The sequence below is a fragment of the Podarcis muralis genome, chromosome 8, assembly GCF_964188315.1.
Source record: "Podarcis muralis chromosome 8, rPodMur119.hap1.1, whole genome shotgun sequence".
Classification (NCBI taxonomy): Eukaryota; Metazoa; Chordata; class Lepidosauria; order Squamata; family Lacertidae; genus Podarcis; species Podarcis muralis.
In genome coordinates this window covers 31,016,689-31,039,709 of record NC_135662.1, presented here as the reverse complement: position 1 = coordinate 31,039,709, position 23,021 = coordinate 31,016,689, and the positions used below count along the sequence as shown (strand labels likewise).

The 23,021-nt window shown below is 41.3% G+C and overlaps 1 protein-coding gene across 6 annotated transcripts; it reads right to left on the bottom strand.

Annotated features, from left to right (window-relative positions):
• Positions 1-2,077: 2,077 nt before the first annotated feature.
• On the bottom strand, positions 2,078-22,727 carry PEX2 (peroxisomal biogenesis factor 2). Of its 6 annotated transcripts, XM_077932901.1 has the most exons (4): positions 22,460-22,727; positions 12,414-20,752; positions 9,981-12,212; positions 3,234-3,264 (listed from the first exon to the last, which is right to left on the bottom strand). In XM_077932901.1, the coding sequence occupies exon 3, from the start codon at positions 12,121-12,123 to the stop codon at positions 9,991-9,993; it is 2,133 nt and encodes a 710-aa protein (XP_077789027.1). In that variant the 5' UTR covers positions 12,124-12,212; positions 12,414-20,752; positions 22,460-22,727; the 3' UTR covers positions 3,234-3,264; positions 9,981-9,990. The 6 variants fall into 6 exon arrangements, with proteins under 6 accessions (XP_028592484.2, XP_077789030.1, XP_077789029.1 ...); XM_028736650.2 differs by lacking the exon at positions 12,414-20,752 and having other exon boundaries at positions 22,460-22,726; XM_077932902.1 differs by lacking the exons at positions 12,414-20,752; positions 22,460-22,727 and adding an exon at positions 22,178-22,350.
• Positions 22,728-23,021: the final 294 nt, after the last annotated feature.

Genomic DNA, 23,021 nt, shown 5'->3' with positions numbered 1-23,021 from the left:
CATCACTGACTGGCATCAGCTCTGACACTCCCAGCCCTTTTGGGAGATGGGACAATACCAGATGCTCCACCACTGAGCTACGGCCCATGTCATGCGCAGGAAGGAGGAAGAGGAATCTGGTGTGGGGTGTTGCTGTTACTGGGACACACAGCAAGCTGGGGATGCAGGAGAGTTTGGCATAGAAAATACTCACGGGGTGATGAAGAATGGCCTGGTCAGCGTGCAGGAACCAGAGCAGCAGGGCCCATGACCAGAGTCAGAAGGAGCTCTGTCTCCCCAAATACAGCAGGCTGAGGCCTAAGGAGCAGTGGGAGGAATGTTCTAGGAGGCTGAGGCAGGTGAGGGCCCACAGCCCAGCTGGCCAGGTGGTGCTTGTTAGCTGGAGGAGCTGAGTGATTCCTCAGCTGGAGAAGGCTGGGAACAGGTGAGGGTCACCTGCCTCATCAAGCCCAGATGCAACAATTGGAAGGCAAACCACAGCTTGTGTGTTCCAAGGAGCTCTCGGAAAGTTCAGTAAAGCCTCTGAACCTATTGGAGGCCAAACAGCACTGGGGGATGCAACCACAATAAGGTTTGTGGATTGGCCCTCAAGTATTTGCAAGTCAAGCCTAATTTGGTTGATTCAATTTACATCCTATGCCCTTTAAAAATGTTTTTTTTTGGGGGGGGGGGCTATTGGGTTGTTGTTTTTTATTTTTATTAGGTATTTTGTGGTCTCTTCTTCTTCTGCTGCTGCAATCACTCGTAGCTGAGTAAGACTGTCTTCCATAAACATGGTTTTAACAACGAGTCTGTAAGTGACTGTGGAGGCCAATTCTAGATCCACACGTCCTTCCACAGTGGGGACATTGGTTTCTGGGTGGGAGTTGGTCACAGTGTGGATTTGCCAAGCGTGCCTTCCTCTCAGCATGTTTCTCCCTTGCGTCCTGAGTTCGAGTGTCTTCAAAGCCCATGACCCCTTTGGTAAAGGCTGTTCTCCAATTGGAGCGCTTGCAGGCATGATTTTATTCTGTGAACCGTCCTGAGACCCCCGGGTATAAAAGGTAAAGGTACCCCTGCCCGTACGGGCCAGTCTTGACAGACTCTAGGGTTGTGCGCCCATCTCACTCAAGAGGCCGGGGGCCAGCGCTGTCCAAAGACACTTCCGGGTCACGTGGCCAGCGTGACATTGCTGCTCTGGCGAGCCAGAGCCGCACACGGAAACGCCGTTTACCTTCCCGCTAGTAAGCGGTCCCTATTTATCTACTTGCACCCGGGAGTGCTTTCGAACTGCTAGGTTGGCAGGCGCTGGGACCGAGCGACGGGAGCGCACCCCGCCGCGGGGATTCGAACCGCCGACCTTTCGATCGGCAAGCCCTAGGCACTGAGGCTTTAACCCACAGCGCCACCCGCATCCCTGATAATAATAATAATAATAATAATACTAGTTTGCAGGTGCAGTTGTCTCTATGCAACTAAATCATACTCAGGGTAGACTCACTGAAATTAATAAAACTGTTACACCTTTTTAAATATTATTACTTTTACTGGTTTACTCCCATACCATCCACAGAATACAACCAAGTGTGGTTGAACTGTATATAACACTCTGAATGGGCCCAGCACTACTTGAGAAACAATAGTATGAAATAGCTTCCCACACAGTTTGTGGCAGCTTTTAATGATGCCATCTCTTCTCTCCTTTTCTTGGCACCCATGTGGTTATATTACATGTAACCTATTACAAGTGGCTGCACTTAGGTTAAGGTTACCAAGTTTTTTCCAATGAATCCGGGGACACTTTTCAACTTCAATGGATTTTGTGTGGGGACTGGTTTGTAAATCCAGGGACTGTCCCCGGGAAACGAGGACGTCTGGTAACCTTAACTTATGTATCATAGAATTGCAGAGCTGGAGGGACCATGAGGGTCATCTAGTCCAACCCCCTTGCAATGCAGGAATGTTTTGCCCAATGTGGGGCTTCAACCAACGACCCTGAGATGAAGAGGCTCATGCTCTACCGACTTATTCAGTTACCTTAAAAAAGGGTTTTCTTTGAATGCACTGACTTATGATGATATAAATAAAATGGACAGAGTTTAATCACTATTTTGTTCTTTATTTACAGTTCTACTGAGTTTGCAATTCTTTGAAAATCACAATCTTTTTATAGCTGTTGATAATTTTACACTTAAGTAACAAAACCTACAAAGTAGCACAGAATAAGAGAATTCCAGTATTACAGAAAGGTTAAAATTACTGTAGGCTAAATTTAACTATCAGGATTGAATAGTCCCATAGAATCCACAAGTTATACATAATTATGGATTTGAGGAAAGCCTAAACAAGCTTAATGTGTATCTACCTCTTTCATTTCTAACTTATACTTTAATGGCTGCAGATCTTGCACCTCTGTGCCACATTTAGGACAAGTAAAATACAAATCAAGTAAGTAGTTGCTTTTAATACAATAATAACAAAAAACATGTGAACAGCCAATGGTGTGAGGAAGAGTGGGCCACTCTCCACACAGAGAACATTCCTTGCAACATGTTGCTGAATTATTTTCATTTCTGGTACCCACTGAAATAGGTAGTGACCAAGAAGAGACTTTGAGTTTGAGCTTTTGCATGTTAATAAGTGGTAAAAGAAAAATAAGAAATTCAGCAAACCCATGCCACAGGAGTTCCCTGTTTGTGTATTCAAATCCAATCTGACGGACACTCTGCGGCTGGCAGAACACTGATCTGATTCGTAAAATACGTTCAGTGAGTGTAGCAAACTTTCCCTTCTGAAGAAAAGCGAGGAAGTTCAGCAATTCACAAAGCCTGATGAGCCCAAAGACTATGTTAATAAAGTACTTTGTCTTCCGGAATGACTCCAATGGACGATTGCTAAATAAACCATAACACCTTTCTTCCAGCCACTTCCCACCGACGGTGCAAATAAGGTACCAATATTTCTGTTGCTTGCTCAACGCCTGGTATTTCTGCATCTGGGATAAGTCGTTCTTGTACTGAATGTTCAGAATAGCTTGCCCCACAGTTGCATTCTTGGAGTAGACAGTGAATCTCCACAAAAAAAGCCACAAGGAGGCTTTAAGCTCTGGTTCAAAGCGAGCCAACAGTCCGGGTTTAAATCCCTGAAAACAGCGAGTAAACTGGGACCAAACCAGCTGTTCCAATGCTTTGTTCAGTTCAAGGGCATCAAGCTGACTTATTCTGAGCACAGGAGTCACTTTCTTGCCATTGTCATCGCCAGATGCCATTGTCAACACGTGGCTTTCTATGATAAAAGAAGAGATTTAAAGATATATATTATCATATTAATTTAAATTACAATTTATTAGGATTTAAAGGAAGTATTTCATGTTGATAACAACTTTGTGAGCTAGATCACCCAAGAATTCAAAGCTGGGAAAGTGCAACTTACCCCAAGGTCATTCAATGGTAAGCAGAGGTTTGAAACCCGAGTTTGCTACCCTCTCCTATTAGTTCTCCAAGAACAAACACTGTATATACATACTCAGCGACAGTAATGCTCACATAATTTTCACCCTATATGGTTGGTATTAATCTTTCAACTGAAGCTTAGAATGTGCAATCAACAATTAAATTTATAATTAAATGTGAAGCATGGTGCAATAGGCTGAACACACAAACACCAATTACTTTTTTATTTTTAAATAGTTTTCTCTCAACCCTCCACTCTTCCCCAGAAAGATAAGTATTTGGTTTTAGGAAAAAGGCAAAAGCTTATTCCAAACTCACTCTCTCTCTTTTTTAATGGCTATTTCATAGGTGCAAGTGTTCCCTAAGAAAATCACAGCACTTCCTATGGCGGAAGTTATTATCAAATATGAAAATTAAGAGGAACTTCTTAGGGGAGGAATTGTATTGCAGTTAAAATAGTTAACATGCCTTAAATGTGGAAGTTGGGTATTTTAAGTAGACATATGGGTAAGATAAAGAAGAAATTGTTGCCGCATAAGCACTTGCCATACAAAATGATATGGAAGAATATGAATGAAAAGCATGCATGAGAGAAGGTAAGCGTATCAAATTAATATACATAACAGTGTAGCAGAGACTGTGACAAACTTTAGGTACTTAAAAAGAATTTTTGCTTCTTTTAAACTAAAACCAACATTCAGACGAAAGCTGCTTCCTTGCAAGAAAGCATCAGGTGTTGCTTGTGTTTTTTTGCAGGGAGCATGCAGAGCACTGGCCAAATCTGCTGGATGCCACCATCAGCCAGCATGACCTGTGTACATGCTCCAATATCCCTTGCAGCTAAGCACTGCAAGGGGCAATGGGGTAATGATGGGAATGTCCTTTTGCAAGTGAGATGTAGGAATGCTTGCTGGTGCTGTTGGGAATCCCAGGGTTTTCTGCAACATACAATGAGGACCAAGGGATCTATGGCAGAAGAACTGCTAGGTTGTATTGTGCTAAACACTGGAATAGATTGTTTGAAATCTGGACAGAGTTCTGCACTCTACTGATTTCATGATGGTTCAAGCCCGAGTCAGTTGAGGTGGTGTATTTATTTTTCATCTGGTGATGGACAGCTGGTGACCTTGCAATACCTTGGTCTCAGGCTTTCAGCACTGTCTAGAACAGGCGCCCCCAAACTCGGCCCTCCAGGTGTTTTGGGGCTACAATTCCCATCATCCCTGACCATTGGTCCTGCTAGCTAGGGATGATGGGAGTTGTAGTCCCAAAACACCTGGAGGGCTGAGTTTGGGGATGCCTGGACTAGAGGCTGTACATTTTAGGCAGTTGCCTCCTATTTTTCCATTCTATACAAGCACAACTTCCTGCTGTCAGTCAGCAATCAGTCTCATTAATTCCCTCATGGTCTTAAATGGAACTGAACCAGTCAATTGCTTTTATGAAATGTGAAGATGGCTCAGAGATTCAAGACTTCTCCCAGAAACGGTGCTAGGTCCACATGTGGCAGAACAGTGTGCTTAACTTATATAAATGTTTGAACTGGTATGATTAAATTTTCTGCTCCAATTATTCACAGTGCACCATCACTATGCACAGAACGTTACAGAGTACAAGAGCGGAAGTCCCTGCCTTGAGGAGGTTACAATCTAAAATCTGACAATGGGGAAACAATGAATCTACTCATGAGGAATTCCATGGGTTCACTTTCATCTCAGACCAGCAGGCATAGCCAACACAATTTTATCTGCTTGTTTTGATTTTGGACTAGATTGCTATAAATTACTTGGAGAAGGATACAAGGGCTGTTCAACCACGGCAGGAAAAGAAGGTGGAGCTCAAGCAGGGCAAGTTATTCTTAGGCAACCCTTGTCCACTGCACATCCCATAGAGTCCATCTCACTGTAAATGATCTAAACAGTTAAGTTATGTGTGTAATACAGCGCACACAATTGAAGCCAACCTTTTTTCTGTGAGAGCATCCAAAGACAAAATCTAATACCCAACATACCAATGTTGTGTGAAGCATGATGGACTCCAAAATACAAGAGTGTATCTGCAGAAACTTACACAAGTATGGTCCCGCAACTCACAACATCATGTAACACCAAGACAACTTGCTGTGTGGATCACAAACACAGACTTTTATTTTCAGTCTTGTGATCATAAACAAACATTCTTTCATTTATTCTTTCATACAGACAGTTCCCCGAGCTCTATAAAGATAGATGTAATGGACATGAAAGCATATATACAAGCGTTGCTGGAAACACAAGGAAGCTTTAGCACAACAATAGAGAAGTGCAAGAAACCTGCAGATGAAGTTGATGTAGAACTTAAAACACCTAGAGAAGCAACACAACAGCAAAACTGTGCCGATCAACCCAACCAATCCACAGAAGAGTTCTACCCTTGGTCCATCAATATTCCCTACCTGGATTCGCTTATTACCTGAGATATTGGGACACTTTTCTGTCACTAGGTTGCACTGCATAACCCATCATGATGAGCTTCACCAATAACAGTGAACTAACCTGCATAGAGTTTGCTAAAACGACTATGATCACAGGTGTACAGCATTGCGGGGGGGGGGGGGAATACTTTAAAACTCATGTCAGTTTCCTTCAGGATCTTTACAAACTGAAACTGTTGGGGATGAATCATTGTGTGAAATATGCAACATGAGTCTTTAAACTACTGAACCATACTGAACCATTCCTTGCTATTTTAATGGCCATCCATACAGCACTTTCCCTTCCAGTTATAACATGCAGTTATGACTGATCCTTTAGCACTCTGTGCAGGGTGAAGAAATGGCGATGTACAACAATGAGTGAAGATCGATCGTCTGGCTTGTGTTTGTGGAGTGACCATGGAGAAAAGTTGAAGACCTATCCCAAGGAGAAATTTATAAAAGAAATGATTGATTGTTTTGGCCAAGACTCTCAGAGGCTCCAGTTTTTGTTTGAACTGTGATCCACTTTGTATTATATTTTCCTTTATGTTATGGACAGGCAAGCATTAACAAAAAATAAATAAATAAATTCTGACTAGCTTCAGACCTTATGTCTGTTGTTCACTACAGCCAAGGCAGATTCTGTGTAAAAGGTGTGAAATGCAGCCTTAGGAGTTTTTAATTTGGTTTAGAATCAAACAGTATTGTTGTTCAATGGAAAATTTGAAGCTGTGTGTCTTTCTCCTGCCTTAACTCTGTTATTGTTAAATGGACAAATAAAGCAATTTGTTAGCAGTTAGTTTTGAAATGTGTAATCCCAAACAATACAGTGCACCACCACGGTTTCTTGTTGCTTCTCTTCAGCACCATATAATGATGTGTGGGGTTCAGTCATATGAAGACTGATAATATTCCATTCAACAATTTGTAGTTACAAGTCATAGACCTTGCGCCTCCACATTTATTTCTGTGGACACCCATGACACAATGGTCGCCAATATATGTGACAAGGATTATTACAAACGTTATACAGATGTGAAAGTTGTAACGTATCTATATCCCTAACTCAAACAACACATTGCATATCATTTCTAACACTAAAACATGCCTTATGGTTATACAATTGTTTTTGCTATAAATATGCTATAGTTCTCTAGGTGTGGCTAGTTTTCCATAATACAATGGAGATTCTGTGCAACCTCTCAAAATAAAGATTATGCAATAAAATAGGTTTTAAAGAGGGAGGGGAAATATAGTAAAAGGGGAATGTGACCAGAGAAAACGAGCAACTCATAACTCAATTCTATGATTTCCTAGAGGTTCCACTGTATACACAATGTTGGCTTTAGGTGCAATCCCTAGAATATAAGCCCCACCTATGTTGCAGGCCTATCGTACTGAATTCTGTTCAAAATGCTTCTAGAAAGGGGGTTGTCTATGTTCCAGGCATCCTCCCAGACAAGATCAGTCACGATAGACAAATTTTGCTTAAAATCAGTTGGTCAACCATCACTAGACCTTTTTAACAAGCTGAAGAGTTTTAGTGGCCTTAAAAAAACCCCACAATACTTATGTAATTGTATTTTTTTTTAACTGTCTTGGAAGCTTTTTGGATGAAAAGTGGCATAAACATGCTTTAAATAAGATAAACAAATTGGCTGGCACTCCAAAGAACGGAGCGTAAGACTTGGAACCTCCCCCCAAATCTGCCCTGTAATACATTCCTTGGCAGGAATGTACATTCCTGGGTGAAGCAAGTTTAGAAACTCATTGTCCTAGAACATCTCAGGGCTTAAAGAGGAGATAGCGAAAAGTTAGATACAGTCAGAATATCTCCTCCACTGCCATGGGCTTGAGGCTAAGATAATAGAGAGGCTTGCTTAAGGTCAGCTAGTTCCAGAGAGTTTGTGGCAGAGATGAGATTTGAATCAGCAACTTCCTGACCCACAACTCACACTCTTACAAACAGCACCACACCAATTTTAATTATCTTATGCCCTATGAAGCTGAGAGATATTCTATGAAAGTACAAAGCCTCTAGAAACCCCTTTCCACCATCTTAGTCAAATCACTGATAACTATAAGGCTTCAAATGGAAACCTTTAAGAATATTATCAATAGCAATGCTCTGTGAAGAGTGTGATCAAGCAAAGCAAATAAGAATTCTCGAGGGGGGAGAAATGTTGCCAAATATCAGTATATATACTTTAAAATAATATTTTAAAGATGACGTGGTGCAGGTTTTAAATGTATTTGAGATGTTTCTGACCAGCTTTTCCTTGTAATGCCACACTGCTTTCCTTTCCAAAAGTAAACCGCATGCCATGTTTTTATATTTGTCCAACAGCTCTTTTAAATAATGTAATATATTGCTCATTTTTTATTTAACTAAATTCAGGAATCCCTCTTGCAAAACATGCACTGTAAGAAAACAATTTGCTGTATATCACCAATAAAATAGGTATTTCTCCTGATATACTTTAGCATTGCTTACTGAGTATTGTACAAATTATGAATGAATATATTTTATTTAGAAATGCATTATTGACAGAAATCTATCAATAGTAAAGTGGGTATTGTCAAGGGCCTGTCAATATTAATGTAATTATGATTAAGGGGATAACATGGATTTTAGCTTTAATACCAAATAACATCTCCTACATTGCTGCTATCAATATAAGCATTATTATTGACCTGTTCTGAGGCTCAGAACTAGATGTATTACCATTAGGCATATTTGTCAATGCATTCTGCCTACAAAAATTCTACATTTAAATTTACAGGCCTGTAAACTTTGGCAGCAGAAATGTATGAGTTCAAGTAATCTCTAGGGTGTCATTCCCCCCTTCGCCCACTATTCTACTGTAATAAACTAATTTATGCCAATCCAATGTCACTGCCATCTCACTCCCACTCTATCTCATTTTTTAAGCATAATTAGCAGAAAACAAACAGCATTTTCATAATGGAAGGTCACACACATTCTGTTGCTTAATGGATGCTGGCCTTGCATATCTTCAGGATCCAAAGCTTAGGCAGAAAAGGAAACTAGTGGGCTAAAACTCCTATTGTAAGAAGTTTGACTACTGAAATCCCTTAATTGTGTTGGCTGTGAATGCAGCAGCTTATTAGTGAACCTCTCAGTAAGTAATATTCCAATTGATTCAAACGTCTTATTATCCAAGTGCCTTAGTTCCCAAGGCCATTTACATCAGTGAGGCATGCTGATAATCTGTTAGGCACTCATCACAGTGTAAAATGCATCTCCAGCTGCCAATCAATACCACATCTCTTGTGGGCTACATTGTCTTGCTCAAACATTTTGTGGGGTCTGGGTACAGTGCTTGGAGGGGTAAGGGAAAGGGCTGTAGTGATAAGAGCATCTGCTTTGCATGCAGAAGGCCACAGCTTCAATTCCCCAACATCTCCAGGTAGCGCTGGGAATGTTCCCTGTCTAAAACCCTGGGCAGCTGCTGCCAGTCAGTGTAGGCAATGGTAAGTTAGATGGACCACGGATCTGACAATATAAGCTAGCTTCCTTTCTTCCTAAGGAGCACAGTTACACAGGGACAGAGAACCTCTGGCCCTCCAAATGCTGGAAGAGTTCAGCCAAGCTGGCTACGACTCAGAAATCGGAGTCCACCAACTCAGGAGGTCCACAGGTTTCACATCTCTGGTTTCCATCATGAGCTATTCCTGTGTCACCTCTGCTGGCATTAGCTGAAGACTTCATTTTGAAAGCTTTTTTTCAAAAAACAGGTTATCATAAATTTAGTATATGGAGCGTAACTCTAAAACATTTCCAAGCAGGATCCACCTCTGTAATGAACATTGCTACTGTTTCCGATGACAGAAAGGCAAATAGGACTTAAAAAGAAAGAGGGAGAGGAAATCTGAAGTGTCGATTTTCCAGCAGAAGTGCATTTTGTGGAATAAGTTGTAAAATGTATGAATTGTTACAGGTGATGAAATTGAACTAAATCATGTCACCAAACTAGAACAAAAGCAGGCACAGAAAATCACTTGCACTGATGGTTTTCATCAGTGCTTTTTTTCATTTCTTTTTTGGAGAAAAAAACGATGCCGGTACTCACCATGAAGTTGTTAGAGTAAGTGCCACACTTTTGATACATCCTCCGATGTACCCTCATCTTCTCTAGATCGCTTCCTGCTTTTTGTATCAACTGCATTATGATGCCCTTGTAGCAGCCATGATTCAACATATTTGGTAGGATTGAATTGAGTAAGAGGTGGTCCTACCATCCTGATGAACATCAGAGAAGAAACTGTCCGAATAACCAGAGATGATCTTGATGAAGTTACTGTAAGATTCATCTGAGATAATCCTCTTTCACATTCAGTCGAAGATATTGCAATTGTGTTTAAAGCGTGCATTAGAGGAAGTAATTTGTCTGGGACTTCATTTTCTTCAAGATATTCATGAAAGCCAAGAATTGTTTCCTTTTCATTTAAGCAAAACTTTTGTGCTAGTTTTCTAATTTCAGTTTCACCAAAGGTTAATTGCTTTCCAGGATTTTCTGGCCAATATTTGGAATCTAAAACCTTGGCACATTCAGGCAAATCAGCATCATCTCCTTCAAGTATACACTTTCTAACAGTTTCTTTCAGACTTTCATAGAAAGCAGATGAACTTATTGTAGGGGCAAGTTTTTCATTTTTGTGGAGCTCACTCCCTTTGAACTTCATGGTCTTCTGACTTTGAAGAGCAATATTATAGTATGGACCAGGATTTTCAATTCGTTCTTCAAAAAGTTGAACTGTGTTCTTTATCTTCCTGTCTGCTGTAAACAAATCAATATTTCGCTCTTGTAAATCCAAGCTTAGTTCACTGAGAACTTGGAGAGCATCACACATAAGACCCAAATCGAGAACAAATTCACATGATGTTATTGTCCGTAAGAGACCCTCATAAAGACAGCGATCTGTTTTGCTTCTTCTCCTGTCTTCTTTTGCCTCCTGAAAGTGATAAACCAGTGCTTCATAATCTTGCCAAACTGCGAAAACTGTGCAAAAGCTAGAAGCAACCCAGCGAGTGCTTAAAATCCTTCCAATTTTCAGAAGCTGAAGTTCTAGAGTTGCTGCACATTCCTCCAATTCCCTAGCATTCTCGGGTGAAGCGTGGTAAGTCACATAGAGTTTGTCCATAAAATTCTTAAAGTGATTAACTCCAACCACTTTGTTCACTGTGTCACTGACAGACAATTCCAGACGATGGTTAGCACAACGCCAGAAGACAACACTCGGAAATTTTTCTTTTATTAACCTTTTTACACCACCATGTGCGCCAAACAACACTGCAGCACCATCACAAGTGACAGACAATAAATACTCCTTTAAATAATCTTCTGAGATTCCTAGGGACTCAAGATGACTGATTAATGAGCTTAAAATTCCTCTTGCTGTTGTATCTTGTAACTCAATCAAATCTAGGAAAAGACTTACTGGAGCCGAATGTTTGGGAAGAACTACGCGAATACTAACAATCAAAGTTATTCTGTTATTCACTGTTGTTGATTCATCAATAATTAAGGATATTTTGTTCTTAGAGTTCACTATGTTGCTTATTAATGTTTTTCTCATTTCATCTGCAATATGGTTTAAAATATTAATGCAGGCATTTGTAGAGTGAAAGGTATATCCCATGTCTAGGCCATTAAGTTCCTGTAAATTTATTTCATCTTCAAAGTTGTTAAATGCTTGATTTTTCTTTGCAACTTTGTAAGCAGTTCGAAACACTTTTGTTGTGTTTAAGACAACTTTATCTAACTTTTCATTTTTAGACTCAGATTTTATCCTTTCAGCTGCTTTGTGAGCTCCACTTTCCTTGTGTTCAAAAATCTTTTTTCTTAAAGACATTAACTGTTGTTTTCGAGACTCTCCAAAATGACTAATTTTACAATTGGCCCACTCTACTGAAATTTTCATTCCCATCCGTTTTTCAACAGGAAGACCTCCGACATCTCGGCACACTTTGCAGCCCAACCTTTTATTGTTGACAAAGAGCCACTCGTTTCTCTGACAGAAGTCATTTTTCTGCAATAGTGTCCAACATTCGGGCCAATCTTTGCCTGAACCTCCATCCTCTTGACCACATGTATCTTCAGTGTTAGTTTTGCAATGTTTGAAAGGATCAGAAGTTGATTCAACAATTTCTGCTGTTTCTTCAGCCTTCCTTTTTTGACTCAGTGGCACAAAGTAACTACTTAAGGTACTCATTATGAAAAATGATTGCACTGATTTAACTTGGATCACATGTACAACTGCCTCATCGTGCCTTCTGCAAAGCGGCTATACTGAGCATAGGTCTGAAAAAGAGAGAGAGGCTGGCGTTAGAGGAATTCCAGAGCAAAACTGGGAAAGACAATGGAGGGGGTCCCACAAGGAGGGCTTGTTTTGGCGCTGGCCATGGCACCAACTTCCCCGGCCACACTGCAGGGAATTGGAGTAGATGACCCTTAGGGTCTCTTAAAGCCAGAAGGCCTCCCTCCCTCCCATTCTCATATTACCTGGGACTCTTGCCGCAGTGGCTCCGGTGACTTTGGTGGCTCCGGCGCCCACCCTGCCACGACCATCGTGAATGCTGCCAGTGAGGCGACCAAGCCGCACATGGCCAACAGCAGAGTGCAGTGCGTTGCAGGGGAAGCGCATCACACACTGTACTGCCTGCTCTTGCACTCCACAGGGAGCGGGACTCATGCGCTCCGGCAAGCCACGCTGCTGCTGACAGGAAGCAGCAGCTGTTATCGGGTCCAGGAACAGCTCCCGGAGGGCGGTGGCAGCCGGGCCCTGGAGTGGCACTGCCCATGCCATGTCTCCTCATGCGGTCAAGCATCTCCAGGAAAAAGAAAGTGCCAGTATTAAGGATCATTGGGTACCGCCAGAAAAATAAGCACTGGTTTTCATCCAAGACCCAGTTTCTGGCTATAAGACCCTTTACCAACCTAGTGCTCCCCATATGTTGTTGGACTATAACTCTCACAATGTGCTGGCTGCAGCTGATGAGAGTTATACTCCTACAACATCTGGAGCCTACCAGGTTGGCCTTGACCTTGAACATGGCCTAAAGGTATACAATGCAACACCCCTGCAGAAGCAGCAGGTTAAATTCTGGTCAGTGGCTGGACATCAGATTACCCGGGAACCCTGTGTGCTGCAAGTTCCATCATGGAAGAGAGATGTCAACGTAATAAAGATAGACTATTTATCAACATGATAATTTCTTAGAGTAATTCCTACCGTGCGTGCTATTAAAAGACTTCTCAAAATAATTTGTATTGAGTCCATGCCAAGGAGCCTGAGGAGTATTGAGGTATACAGCTGCATGAGAATTCAGCTGCCAAGTAAGAAGACTTCTATCAAAGCTACAGTGTGCAAGACAAACTCATCGTTCTTTGTTTAAAAGGGACCACATTGGCTGTCTGTAGGCTGCCTCCACTCTACGGGTTTCCAACCCAACCCACAATAGAGAATCTCCTTAGAGATGCATACTGTACAATGTATTTTTCTATCTTCAGTCTCATCAAAGATAGGTACGTTACCTCAACAAAAGCCTCACTAGAAGCCCCGAGTATATTGTCTCTTAATCACTGTAAAATTAGTTTGCCATTACTATGCCATTAGCTTAAATAACCTTAGAAAAGATTAATTTCATATTACATTTTAAATTTCTATACTCTTCAATTAAGTGCCTACTATCGTTTGAAAGAATAATAGAGACTTAGGTTCTCTAACCATTCTTCATAGCTAATACTTAACGTTTATATAACTTTCCATGTTTGAATCCCTGAAAATGTTAACTGATTATTTTCATGGTATTCCTGTGAGGCATTGAAGAATTATCTCTATTTTACATGTGGAAAAGAGGACTTCAGAACATATTGCATCAAAATTTGGGGGAAAGACTAGAAGGAGAAATCACATGATTTCCATGACTATATTCATTTTCTTAAGTCACATAATCTTTTACTTAGAATTTTAGTCATTTAATTTACGGTTCTTTACTGGATATTGTAAAAAGGATAAATAACTATGGGAAATAGAAGGGAAATATCTAGGTTTGTGAATTTTAGCTACCTTGATAAAGAGGACTGGACTGATAATACCCCTTTTAATTTTTCATGAAAATGCATTATGTTGCCTGGAGATAATCAACTTTCTGTACCATGCAAGAAGTATCTTACTATGCTAGCCATCATTGATGGCTATGTCCACAATAATGCTTAGGCCGGAAATGGTAGTTTGGCAAAAATACTAGATTTGTAACACATTTCATTTCAGAAGTTATTATCGCTGCTACTAGTACTGTTACTATGATTTTGCCCAATGGCAGTAGCATTGATACCTGTAAGACCAATAACTCAAGTAGTAAGATCCTGAGCAGGGGTCAGCAACCTTTTTCAGCCGTGGGCCGGTCCACCGTCCCTCAGACCATGTGGTAGGCTGGACTATATTTTGAAAAAAGAAAATGAACGAATTCCTATGCCCCACAAATAACTCAGAGATGCATTTTAAATAAAAGCACACATTCTACTTATGTAAAAACACGCTGATTCCCGGGCCATCTGTGGGCCGGATTTAGAAGGTGATTGGGCCGCATCCAGCCCCCAGGCCTTAGGTTGCTTACCCCTGACCTTGAGTTTTACATAACTTTTATTCTGGCTAAATGTCCTTTCCCGCCTTACCCCACACCATCCTGTTGCCCCAAGAGGAACTGGTAGCTTTGGTATATCAACTCAAATCCTCTCTACTGGGCACAAACTTACTTAAGGCAAATAATTTTTTTGAAATAGGTAACTGTAAGACAGTTGAGGGTGTGTTCTGCCTTTTACCAACAATCTTCATCTCTTCAACCCCGCTTCTGTTTAACATCTAGCCGGGTGCACCGCTCTGGGAAACATAAAAGGCGGTTCAGTCCTAATAAGGGTATTACATTACTAATAGAAAGATAGTTGATCTAAACCAGGGGTCGGCAAGGTTTACCGGCCATGGGCCGGATCACTCCCACGGAGATCACCCGGGCGCCGGACTGGCATAGCGCGACGCCGGATAGCGCATCTGCGCATGTCCGCGGCGCCAGAAATTGCTTCTGTGCAAGCCTAGACGCCGAAAATCCCGCCTGCGCAGAAGCGATTTTCGGCATCTGGACATGTGCAGACATGATTTCCAGTATCTGCGCATGCGCAGATGCAATTTCTGGCACCACTTGGTGAGTCCCCGCGCCGTGCTGCTTTAGCGCAGCATGCGGGGAACTCACCGAGTGGGTGGCTTGGTTCAGGGGTGGTTCGTGGGCTGGTAAAACGGTCTTCGTGGGCTGCACGTTGCTGACCCCTGATCTAAACAGAAATGGAAAACTCTTTCCTGTACACACACACACACACACAGTGGAACCTCGAATTTTGAACATAATCCATTCCAGAAGACTGTTCGACTTCTGAAACGTTCAAAAACTCAATATGGAAGCCTCAATACCATAGGGAAACTCAAAACGGAAGCCGCATGGCACGTTCAGCTTCCGAAAATCGTTTGAAAACTGGAGGTTACTTCTGGGTTTTCGGCATTTGAAAGCTGAAATGTTCCGACTTCTGAGATTCTCAAAAACTGAGATTCCACTGTATATATCACTGTAATTTATGGGTGTGTATGATACAAGCAACCATTTGACATTCTTGGTCACTGAAACCTCCTGGTTGGTTTTAAAAAAAATCAATTATAAGTACATTCTTCTCCCAGAGTTTTAGTCGGTGGTCTTTGTACCGTGATACACAAACACACAGACTAAACCTCTGCTTTCCATATACTTTTAAGACACATTCAGTCCTCCTGAAAGTGCAGCTCTCCATTTGCGGGACGGCTGCTAACAGGAAGGTGGAGTCAGTAGTGGCAGGACACAGAGCGGCAGACACAGAAGGCGGTAAGAACACATAGTGGCACCTGGGCTAAAGCTAAAGCTAAAGAAGGTTGCACTTCTTATCCCCAGCACTGATCTGCTGTAGTTCTCGTTTCAGAACAAAGGCAAGGCTGACCTGACCATTGTTTAAAGCATCCACCACTGAAACTAGGCTTTACACAGGCATTTGAAATCACATAGTCCAGACTGAATGATTCTAAACAAAGCACTGCTTTTGGCTCAGCTGTATCAAATGCTCGTATTCGTTTTGTTTTAAGGAGGTTTAATAACGTATCTGTGAGACCAAATTTTCGTCTTGTGTTTTGGAATGAGTCTCTTAAGGGTGGTTGGAATTCACTTTTCAGATAACTGCTTTCTTCTTATTGCCAAATGTAATTAGTGTGTTATGACAGTATAATACTGACTATGGTTGGTTGTTTTGTTTTTTAAATTCCTAAACATGCCAATGAAGTACTGTTTAATTTATTTCACATTTTTCTCAGTATTCTCATAATTTCCATCTCACTGTCTCTTGGCAGTAAGATGGAGCAGTTTTCTGCTTCCTGCTTAGTTTGTTATCAATAAGAGATTATTGGGGTGGATAAAAAAATAGTTACATTACATAATATTTATTAAATTGTGTTGAATACAAACATTCATAACTTGATTCTTTTTCAAATCTCAGGTCAGACCTGTTTTCAAACATACTACACTAAATCCTGTGGGTTTTTTTACATAAAAGAAAAAATAGGGAAAATGTTTTGACTTCAATAGTCGAGCATTAAGAACATGATACAATAAATCATGCACTGTGTTCATACTTTCCTACAATCATAAATATTTATGACTATTAACCAAACGGAAAGGACATTTATTTTTTATCTCATAGAAAAAACACTGTTTTGCCCACTAACTGGAAGCCTGGCCTCTGAAAGTTCTAGATGTTGAGCTACAAGCTCTGCTGAGCCAACTCTACAATGGATTGTGGCCTTGTCTCCAAGTATATGATTTCGCTCAGTGTGCAAGGCAGATATAATTGTGTGGTGCAAATGGCACATGGGTCTGCATTACCAATTATTTTATATTATGTTGCAAGGTTAGTACACAAGCTTTATTTAGCTGCAATCCAATACGCTGTAACTTGCAGTAGCTCTTGCACAGAAAATATATGAATTTTTAAAACCACATTATTTAAATTGATCCACACGGTAAACTATTTAAAACAAAATATGGGGGACAAAGTGCTTTTCTTAATTTACAACAGGGATCAGAACAGAGGGATATTTGAAAGGACTTCCACCATGTTATATACAGAAGTTCTTGAATGAATTATGATGGTGTTCAATAGGAAGACTTCTGAACATGCATTAACAGGATGCTGAAGTAGCTTTAGATATCTACAGCATTTCTATCTCAGGAAGTCCTGAATTATCACTGATAAATGTCTCAATAAACTTCCAAAGAAGTTCAGAACCTACTGCACCAAAAGTTAAATCTGAGTCTTCTGCTGTGAAAATCCACACAGATCTCAGCAAGCTCAAGAACAAAGGATTTTTTATATATTAAAAAATAGCATTCTATGTTATATTCTAGTTAGCATCAATGGTAAAATCGCACTGTTGTAGAAGACAGTAACCTGATGTTCCTGGTTCCTTCTATTAGTAATCTTGCGAAATTCTGAAGTCTGATTAACCCCCGCATAGGAATTTGTCTGCACAAAGCTAAATGGTAAATGCAGAAGGAATGAGCATTCATTAAACATATTTGGCCCAATCTGGGGGCCTCAGTGTGCACATTGAGTTACGTGCACACTGAGACTTCAGTGATGGAGAATGCTATATAATCCCCCATCCCTTTCTTCACCATTTAAGTTAATGGGAGAGCTCCTGCTGACAGTGAAGTCCACGTCCATATCAGCAGACCTGCAACTCCCATGAAATTTACTGCCTCTGAAAACCTAACGCTCTAAAATTCTGTTTCCCGTATAAACAGACAATCCTATATTCCTAAGCAATCCAAATGAAAATCATCTTGGAAAATAACTGATCACAGCAACAAATAATATAAATTGCTTAACCACCATCTTAAAAAAAATAAAATTATGCATGCTTAGATTTGCACAAAATGAGTCAATTTCCATCAATGACAAAATGATAAGAATGATGTGCTTCTCCCCCCACCCCACCCCACTTTTTAATAAGGATAGCAAGGCTTAGAAGGGGGCTTATACGGTGCACTTTTTAGCTCACTCAAATCTTTATCTTAAGGAAATAATTTAAGGGAGGTACCATGGGCTTTGAAAGGAAATTAAAATGTGCCTGCTAATGTAGCATTAATTTCCTTATAGCAATTTTGCTTGGATCAAGTCTGTGCACTGTGCATGCTTTGAATATGTGATTTCAAACTGATATTTCCTTTCTCGCATATGTTACCACATTTAAGAGGTCTGAGATATTCCTTCCAAGGAATACATGACATGTGTGTGTAACATACACACATATGAAATGAAAATTGACTCTTTGGGTACCATCAAAAAATTTTTTTTTAGAGCACATCTTTGTAATTGTTTCCACTCCTGTGCCAACGGTTTTAAAGCTGCCTTCAAAACCTTGAGGGATAGTATTCACCACCTTGTTTTTCTCCGTGTTAGCTGAGCTGTGCAGCATGCATAGTAAATTCAGATTTTGAATAAGGTCATTGAAGGAAATAAGGTCAGCAAAGGCAATCTTGCTCCTGGTGGGACTGCTGCTCGCATGTTATTAAAAAGAAAGAAAAAATGGAATCCCACCTGAAAAATTTAATTAATCATTTCAAAATTCCTCTAACTCTCCTGAACAAGATCCTCCAGATTCACTTTGATTTTGCTTTAGGCAAATTTCAGTGACAAGTCTATTTGAGAGCTCTTCCACAGGACTAATGAATACATGCATAGATACACACACACACACACACTTATTCTCTTCCTCCCAACCCCGGATTCATTTGCTGGAAGGAAGTGGGTCGTGAAAGAAGTTCCTCAGATGACCACACCATTGTTCAACCTACTTGTAGAATATTTGCTAAGGCACTCCCAAACCTGAAGTGGGCCTGTAAGGAGAATTCACACACACAAGACTTTGCTATGAGGTAACTGTGATTCTGTGTCTATTTTGGTGCCACCTGTGAATTAAAGGAGTGTGAGTGTGTTTGTATGTAGGGCATTGTAATTCTCTACCGTCTGGTACCTAAAACCTAGATACTGACTTGTATAGATGTGCAATTTTCTATTCTTGGTGTAATTACATAACTGTTAAAAGCATGTTTGTCTTAAGAGATATTATTTAGGTAACTAAACACAACACGCCAGATTTGTTCAAATTAACACACCTCTTTGCAAATGATTGAGTATGAATCACTGAATGCAGAATAATTTGGGATTTGCAATATGCCAACTCTGGAATACTAGGGGTATGCAAGGAAGACACCTCAACAAGGTTACCTAAGGGTTTTTTCTCATTCTTTAATGTGTGAAGGAGGAAGCAAAGCATCTGAAAACAATGTTCACAGGAAAGGATCAATGGCATGGATTTCTCAATGGCACTCCACTGGACTCTTGCATCTTGAACAGCTGTTCACTCCAACGTCAAATACAGGCAACAAGTGGGAAGTGCAACTAAATGTTGGGGCAGGGAATGCTCTTTCTCATGACTAGTTGGCTACTATCCTGCATTCTTCTGGTATGCCCCATTCCATTCCTACCGTCCTCCAATTACTTGGGCATACTCAGTGCTCAGAGGGCTGTTTTGCGGTCACTCCAGTGTGTGTGTGTGTGTTTACTTTTGCAGACTTTGGGACCCTTGCAATGCTGTTGCTACTTTCCAGGGCATGGGCAGTGCTGTTCCATCTATGTAAAGACCAACACAACAGATATTTATGTTCACTATTAGTACAGCAGCCCTGGTGCCCTCCAGATGTTGTTGGACTCCCATCATTTCCAACCAGCATGAACAGGAATGATGTGCATTTCAGACCACGACATCTGGAGGTCACCAGGCTGGATAAAGCTGATACATTGTACAGTGGAACCTCGGGTTACAGACGCTTCAGGTTACAGACTCCACTAACCCAGAAATAGTATTTCAGGTTAATAACTTTGCTTCAGGATGAGAACAGAAATTGTGTGGCGGCGGCGCGAGGCTCCATTAGCTAAAATGGTATCTCAGGTTAAGAATGGACCTCCAGAACGAATTAAGTTCTTAACCCAAGGTACCACTGTATATGATGGCAGGCGCTGATTTCTGTGTCTTTCATTCGTTTTCACTCATCAGTACTTTGGGGACATGAAAAATGTAGGAGCAGGGCTTTGAAACTAACTGTAAATTAGTTTCAATTAGAGATTTGTGGTTATTCATCAGTTGTTGTTTTAAAGCCACATGTAGCACGGCTAAGTCCCTCCCTCACCCACCCCCTAGGAATCCTTCATAGGAATGTCAGTATGGTACAGTGGTGTTAAGACTACAATTGGCTGGATCCAGGTTCAAAACACCACTTAGCTGTGAAGAAGCTCACTTGGTGACTTTGGATTAGGCATCCTCTCATAGGAACTTTAAGGAAAGGCCACTTGCTGAATCAGAACAAATCCAGCATTATGTTCCCACAAAGATGCCTCTGGTAAAGGCCACAAGCAGAACCCTAGGAACTAGCATTCAAGTCAAGCCTAACTTGCATCCATGTTGCAAGGATAAAAAGTTGTGTTAGGAAGAAGGATCATCCATACAACCCTGGAAGGGCCACAGCTCAGTGGCAGAGCATCTGCACTTGCAAGCAGAAGGCCCCAAATTCAATCCCTGGCATCTCCAGGTAGAGTTGGGGGAGACCCCCTGCCTGAAATCCTGCAGAGTCACTGCCAGTCAGCATGTAGACAATACTGAGCAAGATGGGCCAATCGTCTGACTCTGTATATGACATCTTCCTATGTTCCTTGAGAAAAGGGGACAAAGAAATGTAAGCAAGCAGATACATGGCAGGCAGAAATCCAACTGATAACGCTTTTTACAAAGCAGGCAGGGCTATATATATATTTATATATAACAAAGAAACCTGGTTTGCAGAGCGAGGTAACCCAACTTCCAAGGATTTTGCTCCCTTATTTATTTCATTAAGATTGTGAAAGTGGGGGGGGGGGGAACCAACCTCAAAGCGGTTTACAAAAACCCACAAAATTCAGTTTCTTTTTTTTTTTTATAATAATTTTTATTACATTTTCCAGTTACACATACAGCAGAAAACAGAAAGAACATAGAAAGAAGAAAAGAAGAAAAAGAAAAAAGAAAAAAAAAGACCCGACCATTTCAACAACTTTTTTCAAATTTCTATCGGACTTCCCCACATCTCCCGCCTAATGCATTCTTAGCAATAAAATTTATCAGCAAGTTGTACCCTTGTTTCGTGTGTTTCTTTGTACTTTCAATTGCAATTTAAGTTTAAATCCCTTATTCTCCATTTACACTAGAAATATAGCATATTATTATTTTTGCACGTTTAAACTTTGGTTCTTTCATAAATATTATCCAGTTTCTTATATAATCCACTCCCCTTGCTGGAGCTAACATTCCAAGTCATACGACATCTCAAAGTTCATATAACTTATAATACTTTTGCAAATAGTCCTTAAATTTTTTCCAGTCCTCTTCCATTGCTTCTTCTCCCAGATCTCGGATCCTGGCAGTCATCTCAGCTAGTTCCATGTAGTTCATCAGTTGCGTCTGCCAGTCCTCCAGTGTGGGCAAATCTTGAGTCTTCCAATGCTTAGCGATAAGAATCCTTGCTGCAGTAGTGGCATACATAAAAAAAGTTCTATCCTTCTTTAACACCTTCTGACCGACAATGCCCAGGAGAAATGCCTCCGGTTTTTTAGGGAAAGTGTATTTAAACACCTTTTTTAACTCATTATATATCATTTCCCAGAAGGCCTTCACTCTTGGGCAGGTCCACCAGAGGTGAAAGAATGTCCCTTCAGCCTCCTTACATTTCCAACATTTATTATCGGACAAATGGTAAATCTTAGCAAGCTTGACTGGGGTCATGTACCACCTGTATACCATTTTCATAATGTTTTCTTTCAAGGCATTACATGCCGTAAACTTCATACCGGTGGTACATAACCTTTCCCAGTCCTCAGACGTGATGTTATAACCAATGTCCTGAGCCCATTTTATCATGGCTGATTTAACTGTCTCATCCTGAGTGTTCCATTTAAGCAGCAAGTTGTACATTCTCGATAATAGCTTGGTCTTTGGTTCTAACAATTCTGTCTCAAGTTTCGATTTTTCCACCTGGAATCCTGTTCACAAAATTCAGTTTCAAACATACAAAAGTCAGAGCACTAAAACAGATGAAAAGTACTTCAAGTTTCTAAGCATCTGGGTTAGGCTTGAGAGAACACGAAGGCTTTCAGCAGGAGCTGGAAAAAGCGTACGGTGAGGTGGAGCCTCCTTGACGTCAATAGGCAGGGAGTTCCAACGAACAGGCCTCTTCAGGCCCAGAATTAAGGATGCCGCTGAGCTCGCCTTAAGCCCCATTTTGGGACCCCCCCCCCTTGAGGCCACGCAGCCCCTCTCCCCTCCCTCCCCACCGATTGCCAGTCTCCCCCCCGCCATCCACCCCCCTCCTCCGTCACGGACTGACCTCTCTTTTCCTGAGGGAGGGGCTACTCCGCGAGACCCCGCCGCCCCGTTTCCCGCGCCGACCGAGGGGAAGAGACCATGCAGTTCGGTGACCCGGATTTCACTTCGGGCGTCGAGTTCTCCTTCGGGGATTCCTAGAGCAGCCGAGCTTGCTTCCACCACGCCGCGCGCCTTTCCGCTCTCCTCATCTCTATGGTGCTCCTCCGTCCTTTGCTTTCCTCAGCGTTGTAGGTAACGGCCGGCGACAAAGCGCAGAGCGTCTCCCCAGCCGAAGCAGGAAATACTAATGAGATGCCCTTTACGTCTTTCCTAGAGCGGCTCCCCCCCCCCCCGCAGCTTCGCGGTTCTTGTTCTCTGCTTTTGCCCATAGAGATAGTAAAAACAAAAATAAATCAAGAGTGGCACGTCGTCCAAATCTCTGGTTTGAAAAGACCTTTTGATTTCTCCCTAAGAGCAAAGTGAGAGCTCTCCGTAGAAAAGAACACAGGAAAGAAACACAGGATTTTGTAATACGGGTGCGATTGGGCAGTAGGCACACCTCGCCCCCGCCCTCAAAGTAATAT